The sequence below is a fragment of the Scyliorhinus torazame genome, chromosome 17 (genome assembly GCF_047496885.1).
Source record: "Scyliorhinus torazame isolate Kashiwa2021f chromosome 17, sScyTor2.1, whole genome shotgun sequence".
Taxonomy (NCBI): Eukaryota; Metazoa; Chordata; class Chondrichthyes; order Carcharhiniformes; family Scyliorhinidae; genus Scyliorhinus; species Scyliorhinus torazame.
In genome coordinates, this window is record NC_092723.1 from 111,604,606 (window position 1) to 111,616,977 (window position 12,372).

A 12,372-nucleotide genomic window follows, 5' to 3' on the forward strand; every position below is an offset into this window, starting at 1 on the left:
TAGGTGGATTGGCCACGCTAAATTGCCCCTCAATTGGAAATAATGATGTAGGCACTCCAAATTTTTTTAAAAATAGGAGGTCAGATGTTCAGCTTGCTTTGCATGTGACAACATGGTTGTGAACAAACTAGCTTAATCTCAGCCTACACAGCTATAAATAACAATGAAACAGAACATCCGGAGATCTTGTTCATCGTGGCCGGGGATTTCAACCAGGCCAACCGCAAGTGAGTACTTCCAAAATTCCATCAACACATCCCCTGTCCCACCAGGGCGCCAACCCTCTCGATCACTCCTACACAAAAATCAAGGGTGCCGACCGATCCATCCCCGCCCGCATTTCGAAAAATTGGACCATAAGACGGTGCTCCTTCTCCCGGCATACAAGCAGAAACCTAAGCGGGAGAATCCAGTTAAGAAGGTCATGCAGTGCTGGTTCAAGAGCACCTACATGACTGCTTGGAGTCAGTGGACTGTTCCATATTTGAGAACTTAGCAACCAACCTAAATGAATATACCATCACCATCACAGACTTTATCAGCAAATATGTAGAAGACTGCGTGCCAAAGAAAGTAATAGGTACATTCCCCAACCGGAAGCCATGGCTTAATCGGGAGATTGACTCCCTACTGAAGGCCAGGTCTGAGGCGTTCAAGTCAGGTGACCCTGATCAATACAAGAAATCCAGATTCGACCTCCACAAAGTCATCAGGGATGTCAAGAGACAATATCAGACCAAGTTCGATACACAGATTAATGTCACAGACTCTCGTCGGTTGTGGCAAGGCTTAAACAACATAATGGGCTACAAAGTGAAGCCGAGCAGAATCTCCAGCAGCAGCACATTCCTCCCCAATGAACTCAATGCATTCTATGCTCGGTTCGAGCAGGAAACCATCAAACCGCTGTCAACTGCCCCGGCAGCCCCAGACACACCCATATCCCCCGTCACAGCTTCCGAAGTCAAATCGGCCTTCTTGAAAGTGAGCCCTCGGAAGGCAAAGGGTCCTAGCGGGGTCCCTGGTCGTGAACTCAGATCCTGCATGGACCAGCTGGCAGAGGTTGTTCATGAGGCACATCAACTCCATACTGCCAGAATGCCTAGATCCACTGCAATTCGCATACCGCCACAACCGGTCCACAGCAGGCGCCATCTCCCTGGCCCTACACTCATCCTGGAACATCTCAACAACAAGGACTCCTACATCAGACTCTTATTTATTGACTACAGCTTCGCCTTCAACACCATAATCCCAGCCAAGCTCATATCAAAGCTCCAAAACCCAGGACTTGGCTGCTCACTCTGCGACTGGATCCTCGCCTTAGACCAAAATCATGGAGGATAAACAACAACACCTCCTCCATGATAGTCCTCAATACCGGGGCCCCGCAAGATTGCGTACTTAGCCGCTACTATTATCTCTGTACACACACGACTTGTGTGGCAAAATTTGGCTCCAACTCCATCTACAGGTTTGCTGACGACACGACTGTAGTCGGTCAGATCTTGAACAACGATGAGTCAGACCACTGGAGGGAGATAGAGAACCTAGTGGAGTGGTGTAACGACAGCAATCTCTCCCTCAATGTCAGCAAAACTAAAGAGCTGGTCATTGACTTCAGGAAGCAAACACCCCTGCCCGCATCATTGGGACCGAAGTGGAGATGGTTGACAGCTTCAAATTCCTAGGTGTGCACATCACCAACAATCTGTCTTGGTCCACCCACGTTGATACTACGACCAAGAAAGAGCAACAGGGCCTATACTTTCTCAGGAAACTATGGAAAGTCGCATGTCCACATTGACTCTCACCAACCTTTACAGATGCACCATAGAATGCATCCTATTGGGCTGCATTACAGCCTGGTGCAGACTCCACACAGACAGTGACCCAAGCCGGGAATCGAATCTGGGATCCTGGGGCTGTGAAGCTATGTATTTCCATTATGTATTTTATGTTTGCCCGTTGTATTTTCTTTTCATGTACGAAATGATCTGTCTGAACTGTACGCAGAATACCTTTCACTGTACCTCAGTACACGTGACAATAAACTGCTCGGCCCAAGACCATAAGGAACTACAGACAGTTGGGAGCACCGCCCAGTCCATCACACGAACCCGCCTCCCATCCATTCACTCTGTCTACACCTCCCGCTGCCTTGGGAAAGCGGGCAGCATAATCAAAGACCCCACCTACCCGGCTTACTCACTCTTCCAACTTCTTTCATCAGGCAGCAGAAAATAGAAAGGTCTGAGAACATGCAATAACAGATTCAAAAACAGCGTCTTCCCCGCTGTTACCTAACGCCTGAACGATCGTCTTATGGACTGATCGGAACTCTTCACACATCTTGGGAGAGATTCTCCGACCCCCTGCCGGGTCGGAGAATCGCCGGGGGCTGGCGTGAATCCCGCCCCCGCTGGTTGCCGAATTCTCCGGCACCGGAGATTCGGCGGGGGCGGGAATTGCGCCGCGCCGGTTGGCGGGGGCCCCCCCCCGCGATTCACCGGCCCGGATGGGCCGAAGTCCCGCTGCTAGAATGCCTGTCCCGCCGGCGTGGATTAAACCACCTCTCTTACCGGCAGGACAAGGCGGCGGGGTGGGCTCCGGGGTCCTGGGGAGGGCGCGGGGCGATCTGGCCCCGGGGGGTGCCCCCACGGTGGCCTGGCCCGCGATCGGGGCCCACCGATCCGCGGGCGGGCCTGTGCCGTGGGGGCACTCTTTTCCTTCCGCCTTCGCCACGGTCTCTACCATGGCGCAGGCGGAAGAGACTCCCTCCACAGCGCATGCACGGGGATGCCGTGAGCGGCCGCTGGCGCTCCCGCGCATGCGCCGCCCGGCAATGTCATTTCCGCGCCAGCTAGCGAGGCGCCAAAGGCCTTTCCCGCCAGCTGGCGGGGCGGAAATCAGTCCGTCGCGGGCCTTACCCTCAAGGTTAGGGCTCGGCCCCCCAAGATGCTGGACCGATTTGCGCCGTTTTTGGCGCCGGTCGGCGGACATCGCGCCGATTAGGGAGAATTTCGCCCCACATCTACTGAGTCGTACTGCACTCTGTATGCTTCACCCGATGCCAGTGTAGAATCATAGGATTTACAGGATTTACATTGCAGGAGGCCATTCGACCCATCGAGTCTGCTCCCGCCCTTAGAAAGAGCGCTCCACTTAAGCACACATCTCCACTCTGTCCCCATCACCCCACCTAACCTTTTTGGATGCAAAGGCAATTAAGCATGGCCAATCCACGTAACCTGCGTATCTTTGGACTCTTTTGAGGGAACCGGAGTGCTCGGAGGAAACCCATGCAGAAACGGGGAGAATGTGCAGACTCCACACAGACAGCGACCCAAACCGGGAATCGAACCTGGGATCCTGGGGCTGTGAAGCTATTTATTTCCATTGTGTAATAAGCCACCCGGCTTATTCACTCTTCCAACTTCTTCCATCGGGCAGGAGATACAAAAGTCTGAGAACACCCACCAGCAGATTCAAAAACAGCTTCTTCCCCACAGTTACTAGACTCCTAAACGACCCTCTTATGGATGGATCTGATCTCTTTACACATCTTCTCAACGGGGTAGTACTGCACTCCCGTCTACTTACCCGATACCTGTGACTAAGTATTTACACAATGTATTTTATCATAGATTATCATAGAATTTACAGTGCAGAAGGAGGCCATTCGGCCCATCGAGTCTGCACCGGCTCTTAGAAAGAGCACCCTACCCAAGGTCAACACCTCCACCCTATCCCCATAACCCAGTAACCCCACCCAACACTAAGGGCAATTTTGGACACTAAGGGCAATTTATCATGGCCAATCCACCTAACATGCACATCTTTGGACTGTGGGAGGAAACCGGAGCACCCGGAGGAAACCCACGCACACACGGGTAGGATGTGCAGACTCCGCACAGACAGTGACCCAAGCCGGAATCGAACCTGGGACCCTGGAGCTGTGAAGCAATTGTGCTATCCACAATGCTACCATGCTGCCCTATATTTTTTCTTTTCATGTACAGAATGATCTGTCTGAACTGTACACAGAAAAATACTTTTCACTGTACCTCGGTATACATGACAATAAACAAATCCAACCCAATCCATTGTTAGGCAGGAGGATGGGTTTGGCAGTTGGGGAATGCAGTTTGAAGTGGGGGCTGAAATCTTTGGCCTGTCTTCCCAATATTTCCAGGATTGCCAGAATTGTTATGGCGCAGAAGGAGGCCAATTGGCCCACTGTGGCTGCACTGGCAAATTTAATTGAGTTTCTATTCATCCACTACTTGATGTTGGAAACGCAGTCTGATAACTTAGCAACAGCAGAGAAGTCGAGAAGAGGTTGTGAGGTAGAACTCAGTGTCATCAGCATGCAGGTGAAAACAAATGTGATGCTGTCAAATGATGTGGCTGAGGGGCAACAAGCGACCAACACTAATAAACCCCATCATAGAATGGAAAAACTTACAAATTCTTTCTTTTGTCTGACTGCACACTGCCACTGAAATTTCTGAGCGAAACCCACACCATGTCACAGCTTACCTCAGCGCATGCATAGTCTGTAATGTTGAAATTGCAGAGATGGGTCACGTTAACTTCAATCAAGAAATTATTTAGGGCGGAACTGTATGGAGAGAAATAAATCTTCTCTTAGGACATTAACTGCACTGAGGAAAAAATAACAAAATTTCAACTAAACACTCAACATTTCCCATTATTCATAGCTGTCCACACAGTTCAGACGCTGTTCACACAAGATGCTTTGAGTTGAGAGACTTCCAGTTGCGGCTATGCTGAGCTAAGTCGCACGTTCGGCAGCTCCCGCCAGAAACCCACTTTTGGGCTCTTTTGAGGGACCCCAGTGGCATTTGTTCGACGGTTCCCAGTGTGGGAAGGTGACAGTATGATTTCCCCGGCACTGAATGGATTGGACCAGGAGTGGAGCAGTGAAAAAAGTAATTCTGGTGCAGTGAAAAGTGCAGGGAGTAAAGCTAAGATGGCGGCGGGTGGAGACCAGGCAGCGTGGGCGCAGTGGGCGCAAGAGCAGCAGGAGTTTCTCAAGCGCTGCTTCACGGAATTGAAAGCAGAGCTGCTGGAGCCGATGAAGACTTCAATCAACAAGCTGGTCGAGACCCAGAAGGCCCAAGGGGTGGCGATCCGGGAGGTGCGGCAGAAGGCCTCGGAGAATGAGGACGAGATATTGGGCCTGGCGGTGAAGGTGGAGGCGCAGCATAAGAAATGGCAGGAGAAGTTCGAGGACATGGATAATTGGTCGAGGAGGAAGAATCTGCGGAGGGAGTGGAGGGGTCGGATGCTGGAGCATATGTGGTCACGATGCTGAACACGTTGATGGGCGCGGGTGCCTTCCCGAGGCCCTTGGAGCTGGATGGGGCCCACCGAGTCCTGGCGAGGAGGCCCAAGTCTAACGAGCCGCCGCGGGCGGTATTGGTGCGGTTCCACCGCTTGGTGGACAGGGAATGTGTCCTAAGATGGGCAAAAAAGGAGCGGAGCCGTAGATGGGACAATGCAGAGGTCCGTATATACCAGGACTGGAGCGCGGAGGTGGCCAAGAAGAGGGCCGGGTACAATTGGGCTAAAGCGGTTCTGCATCGGAAGGGGGTGAAATTCGGGATGCTGCAGCTGGCGCGACTGTGGGTCACGGTTTAAGGACCGGCACCATTACTTTGAGACGCCGGAGGAGGTGTGGACCTTTATTCAGGCCGAAAAGTTGGACACGGACTGAGTGTCAGTTGTGAGGGGAGGTCGCGGGGGGGCTACTGTGGTTACTGTGCTTTGGGGTTGTTCTATTCTGTTCTGTATTGTTTCCTTGGGTGCTGGGTGGGGTAGGGTGAAATGGTTCGACGTGGGGGTTTTGTGAGTGTGTGTGGGGGGGCGGGGGGGGAGAGATGGGAGGCTCGAGGTGGGGGAGCTGGGATTAGGCCGCAAAAGGGAGATGCGCCAGAGGGGGGGGGGCTGGTCTGATGGAAATCGCGGGCTTTTTCCCGGGCTAGGGAAGGAAGGGGGCAGGGCCGGGGGGGGACGGGCGGTGTTGGAAACTGGGTTGCTGCTGCATTGGCCAAAGGTGAGCTGGAGCTCGGAGTGAGAGTCGGGGCAGGGGTCTGCCGCTGGGGGGAATGGAGAGTGCGGGAGGCGCGGGCACGTGGCTGGCCTAGAAAAGGGGATGGATAATCGGCGGGGGGGTGGGGGCGGGAAGCCCCTTGATCCGGCTGATAACTTGGAATGTGAGAGGCCTGAATGGGCCGGTCAAGAGGGCCCGTGTGTTCGCGCACCTGAAGGGACTGAAGGCAGATGTGGTTATGCTCCAGGAGACGCATTTGAGGGTGGCAGATCAGGTTAGGCTGAGAAAGGGGTGGGTAGGGCAGGTTTTCCACTCGGGGTTGGACGCAAAGAATCGAGGGGTGCCGATTTTGGTGGGGAAGCCGGTGTCGTTTGAGGCACTCAACATCGTGACAGACAATGGAGGTAGGTATGTGATGGCGAGTGGTAAGCTGCAGGGGGTGCGGGTGGTATTAGTGAATGTACATACCCCGAATTGGGACGATGCCGGATTTATGCCGCATGTTGGGCCGGATTCCGGGCCTGGAGGCAGGGAGCTTGATAATGGGGGGGGACTTCAACACGGTACTGGATCCAGCATTGGACCACTCCAGGTCCAGGACGGGTAAGAGACCGGCGGCGGCCAAGCTGCTGAGGGGGTTTATGGACCAGATGGGATGAGTGGACCCATTGAGGTTTGTCAGGCCGGGGGCCAGGGAATTTACTTTTTTTTCCCACGTCCATAAAGCCTACTCCCGGATAGACTTCTTCGTTATGAGCAGGGCACTAATTCCGAGGGTGGAGGGCACGGAGTATTCGGCCATAGCCATCTCAGACCATGCCCTGCATTGGGTGGAGCTGGAGCTAGGGGAGGAGAGGGACCAGCGCCCGCTGTGGCGCATGGACGTGGGCTTGCTGGCGGATGAGGTGGTGAGCGGGCAGATCCGGGGGTGCATTGAAAGCTATCTAGAGGCTAACGATAATGGGGAGGTGCAGGTGGGGGTGGTCTGGGAGGCGCTGAAGGCGGTGATTCGGGGATAGCTAATCTCCACTAGGGCCCACAAGGAGAAGAAGGAGAGGAGAGAGAGGGAGAGATTGGTGGGGGAGATTTTAAGGGTGGATAGGAGGTATGCAGAGGTCCCCGAGGAGGGACTACTCAAGGGGCGACGAAGCCTCCAGGCTGAGTTCGACCTGTTAACCATCAAGAAGGCAGAGGTGCAGTGGAGGAAAGCGCAAGGGGCGGTGTATGAGTACGGGGAGAAGGCTAGCCGGATGTTGGCACACCAGCTTCGGAAGCGGGAAGCAGCGAGGGAGATTGGGGGAGTTAGGGATAAAGGGGGGAACACGGTGCGGAGTGCAGTGGGAATAAATGGGATATTTAGAGACTTTTATGAGGGGCTGTAAAGGTCTGAGCCCCCGACGGACGAGGGGTGGATGCGTCGATTTTTGGATCGACAGCTTCCCGAGGGTGAGGAGCAGATGGCTGGGCTTGGGGCACTGGTAGGGCTGGAGGAGCTGACTAAGGGGCTGGGGAGCATGCAGGCGGGGAAGGCATCGGGGCCAGATGGGTTTCAGGTAGAATTTTACCAGAAGTACATGGACCTGCTGGGCCCTCTATTAGAGAGGACTTTCAATGAGGCGAGGGAGGGGGGGGGTGCCCTACCCCCGACGATGTCTAGAGCGCTGATCTCGCTGATCTTTAAGCAGGACAAGGACCCATGACAGTGTGGGTCATACAGGCCAATCTCTCACCTCAACGTGGACGCGAAGATGTTAGCGAAGGTGTTGGCTACCAGAATTGAGGACTGTGTCCCGGGGTTATTCACGAGGACCAGACGGGTTTTGTTAAGGGAAGGCAGCTGAATACCAATGTGTGGAGGCTCTTTAACGTAATCATGATGCCTACAGTGGAGGGGGAGGCGGAGATAGTGGCGGCGATGGACGCGGAGAAAGCCTTAAGGGAGTCCAGGAACTGGAGGGGGCTGGTCCGGGGGCGAGGGGGGACACCGGGTATCGTTGTATGCCGATGACCTGTTACTGTATGTGGCGGACCCAGAGGGGGGATGCCTGAGGTGATGCGGATACTCAGGGAGTTGGGGACTTTTCCGGGTATAAGCTCAACGTGGGGAAGAATGAGCTCTTCGTGGTATACCCAGGGGACCAGGGAAGGGGGATAGACTTCCACTGAAGAGGGCGCAAAGGAGTTTTCGGTACCTGGGGATCCAGGTGGCCAGGAGCTGGGGGGCCCTACACAAGCTCAACTTGACGAGGCTGGTGGAGCAGATGGAGGAGGAGTTTAAAAGGTGGGATATGCTGCCACTCTCCTTGGCGGGTAGGGTACAGTCGATGAAGATGACGGTGCTCCCGAGGTTCCTTTTTATATACCAGTGCCTCCCCATCCTGATCCCTAAGGCCTTTTTCAAGCGGGTCAGTAGGAGCATCATGGGATTTGTGTGGGCGAAAAAGACCCCAAGGGTGAAAAGGGTGTTTCTGGAGCGGAGTAGGGACAGGGAGCTGGAGATGGCATCCTGTGTGGGCACGAGTCTGGGAGCGCTGGTGACAGCACCGCTGCCGCTCCCGCCGACTAGGTACACCACGAGTCCGGTGGTGGCGGCGACTTTGAAAATTTGGGGGCAGTGGAGGCGCCACAGGGGTGAGGTAGAGGCTTCGGTTTGGTCTCCGATCCGGGAGAACCATTGGTTCGTCCCGGGGAGAATGGATGGAGGGTTCCTGAGCTGGCACAGGGCAGGAATTAGGAGGATGGGGGACCTGTTTTTAGATGGGACATTTGCGAGCCTTGGGGCGCTGGAGGAAAAATACGGGCTTCCCCCCGGAAATGCCTTCAGGTACATGCAGGTAAGGGCGTTTGTAAGACGGCAGGTGAGGGAGTTCCCACTGCTTCCAGCACTCAGGATCCAGGATAGGGTGCTCTCGGGGGTGTGAGTTGGAGAGGGCAGGGACTCGGGGATCTACCAGGAGATGCAGGAGGAGGAGGAGACCTCGGTGGAGGAGCTAAAGGGGGTGTACTTTGTGTTTTCTACTGTGTTTATCATTGCTTAATGGGGGGTTTGTATATTAGGGGAATTCGTGATGTAGTTGTAAGATGTTTATTTATGCGTTCTTTGTTTTTCATTTTTCTGTAAGGGTTTGTTGAAAATATGTAAAAATGTGAATAAAAATATTTCTAAAAAAAAAAAGATGCTTTGAGTCATTTTCTTGTCAAATGCAGACTCGCAACAGCAAGTCGATCGGGTCACAAAAACACGGCCTCATTTGAGAAAAGGTGCTCTCCACAAATTCTTACCTGTTCACGGCTCTGCACATTGTTGTTTCTGTTGAAAAAGCAGAAAAGAAACCGGAGTATGCACCAAGAAATTTACTCAAAATAACGGATGAAATCAGCATAAAAAGTAGAGAAAAAACTCACCATTATCTGTCGTATTACCAGGCTATGGAAAAGAATGCACAATAGTATGTTTAGTACTGAACCATCGTCAATTTATATGATAAATGTAGCATCCAAACTATGCACGGTGTTCATATTGTTTTAGGTTTTGAAAAGATGTTAACCAATGGCCTTTCAATAAGCCACACAAGCTCAAAAGCAACAATGAAACAATTCAAGAAATAGATTCACCAAAACAGTGGCTTTGAAAACTAATGGGACTGGAAATTGGATTGATGATTGACCCTCTGTCTTACCTGATCATCAGGTCGTAGTTCTGAAAATAAAACAAAATGATTCCTGTTAAAAAGTGCTCATGAAAATGCATCATTATTACTAATCACAGCACATAATTTTGTTAAATAGGACTACAGTTATGAATCTCAGAAGAAAGAGGAAACATTTCTCAAATGTCACATTCTTTGGCAGACACGTTCATTTTCATTAAATAATGTGTTCATACTTTAATATTTGGCATGTACTATATTGTGAAATTAATAGGCCGGACACTAAGCGTGAACCACCCCAAACGATCTGTCACTGCCTTGGTTGTGCTTTTTCTATGCACTGGCAACCAAACCAAAAGTTCAGAAAGGTTATAAGATTAAAATTAATTCAAAAATATAATGGGAGCTATCACGTACACAGCAAAATGGAACTGATAGTTGAACAAGGTAGTTCCTTGCTTTAGTAAGGCAGTTACCTGACGAATTATCTGGAATTCCTCCTGTCAACCCAAGTCTCCTCACTTCAGTCACAGTGTGTGAGGCCACCCAAACGATGACTACAGTTTCATTCACGCCCTCTTGAAGAGCTTGAAGGTTAATTCCGAGCAAGTCAATCAGATTCAGGGAATTCAGTTTCTAAAGCAGAAAAATCATGTGATAAACGAATTAAGATTTCATGGCTTGGATGAACCTGGCAGCAGATGTCGAGATATAGCGAGATGTACACTGGCTATCAGTATGTTGCAGTATCTTGTACCCTCAGCAGCAATTGACTAGATTAACAAGTATAAGGTACATATTATACTTCTGTCTTGATTTGTACTCTAACCATTTGTGATGCTAGTCACCCCCGGATGTCGTCCTTGTTACTCTACAGGAAGCCTGGTGGTGGACCTAATCTTCACACATTTTTCTCAGCATTTGTTCACAAAGAAACATGTTACAAACATGCACCTGATCAACTCCCACCCTAGTTCCAATCCTTTCCTATTCATAGAGGACCATGAATCCCTTGATAATGGCCGTTACGTGCATACAATAAAACATAAACAAATATACTACTACCAATTCTGACAAAATATGCTCGGAATGTGCCTGTTGCGTTTAATATGTAATACCAGAATTGCATAACTTGAGCGATCTCCTCCTGCTGTCATCTAGATCGTGAAGGTCTCATATGTGGTCTCATATGAGCTTGGCCGTTACCCAATAGAAAGAGTAAAATCTGCATTATGTTTCCGTGTTAGTAGTTCAGTTAGAAACAGGTCCCACAGTCCTTTGTTCCCACACTCAAAATACCATTTAGATCATATGTCCACTATCTCAATATTCTTTTGCTACCTTATTTAGAATTTGAAATGGTGCAGCATTTCCAGTGTTCAATATGCAGCCATTCTATTCATTGTATTTTCAATCATATAACAGCAAACGCAATTGTATTTCCCTGTGGTTCTAAAATGGAGAGTTAATTTTACGATGTGGCGATGCCAGCGTTGGACTGGGGTGAGCACAGTAAGGAGTCTTACAACAGGAAGGAGTAGTGCTCCGAAAGCGAGTGTTTGAAACAAGCCTGTTGGAATTTAACCTGGTGTTGTAAGGTTAATTTTATGACATGTCACCAAATAACAGCACTGTTCCAGGGTAAAAGACTACAGGCTGAAATCGAGCTCTGATGAGATGGGAAAACAAATATGGAACTACTGCCGCGTGGATGCAAATAGGCATTATAATCAGACTTTACCTTTACTTCCTCAGGATTCAGCCCTTTGAAGGTTTCAAAGGCCATGTTAACCCTGTTATTAGCAAATGACTTCAAATCATTAGCTGGAGCACCACCTGAAGAAAACAGAGACATTTTTTAGCTGCTCTCGCATCTTTGGCATTTATTCCATTCATGACAAACCTTCAGGGGATGGCAAGTGCAGAAATGGAGAGAAAGACTAAAAATCCAGGAGAGAATCTTTAGACAGTTACTTGGGAAGCTGACTTATTTATTGCTCAGAGGAATTTTCAATAAGAAGCTATCTGCTGACACATTACATGTTGAAGCAGAATTTTGGGAGAGTTCCTGCAGCACCACACCATCAAGCTCGTTGCTACCACACGTGAGTCTTGAACTGAGCAATTGGAACAAAGTCCCCAGTGGCCCCTCGTGAGTTGGCTAGCCTTTCTCAAATGTTAAAACTGCCCAATCCATATTTAAGGGTACACTCAATGTCATCCTCAGACAGGAATTGCATTCTAATACACTTCCCATTTCCAGTGATGGATTGAGGCTCCTGGAATTCAATTCCATCAAATTGAAAGACAAATAAAAAATTCTAATGCTCATCATTCTCTGGTCTTTCTTGCTTTTCCAGTAGCGTTCATCATCATGTTGTACAAATGAGTTTTAACAGATTATTTATGTGCATTTCATTAAACAAGAACAGCATTCAACCAGCAACTAATTCAAGGTATAATTAACCCAGCCAAAATCTCACACAAGAAATTCACTGAGTTCACTTTCACAGAGGTTGAATTGCAGGAATATAGCTTAAGGGCCGTTAAGGTTTTGCAATTTGTGCCTTTGAATTACATGTGCAGAGTGTCTCTGTCACGAGAGAATGTGAACTCTAGATCAGACAGAAAGAAACTCCCCTG

The 12,372-nt window shown here is 50.2% G+C and overlaps 1 protein-coding gene across 1 annotated transcript in view; it reads right to left on the reverse strand.

Moving 5' to 3' along the window:
- The window catches only part of LOC140393469 (uncharacterized), a 470,641-nt gene that overhangs the window by 375,072 nt on the left and 83,197 nt on the right, over nucleotides 1–12,372 (reverse strand). Inside the window, exons 47-52 of the mRNA XM_072479798.1 lie at nucleotides 11,471–11,565; nucleotides 10,206–10,365; nucleotides 9,760–9,779; nucleotides 9,485–9,506; nucleotides 9,362–9,389; nucleotides 4,543–4,624 (exon numbers count right to left, since the gene is read on the reverse strand). Of these exons, the coding sequence (XP_072335899.1) occupies nucleotides 4,543–4,624; nucleotides 9,362–9,389; nucleotides 9,485–9,506; nucleotides 9,760–9,779; nucleotides 10,206–10,365; nucleotides 11,471–11,565 (407 nt within the window). The remainder of the gene's footprint in view (nucleotides 1–4,542; nucleotides 4,625–9,361; nucleotides 9,390–9,484; nucleotides 9,507–9,759; nucleotides 9,780–10,205; nucleotides 10,366–11,470; nucleotides 11,566–12,372) is intronic.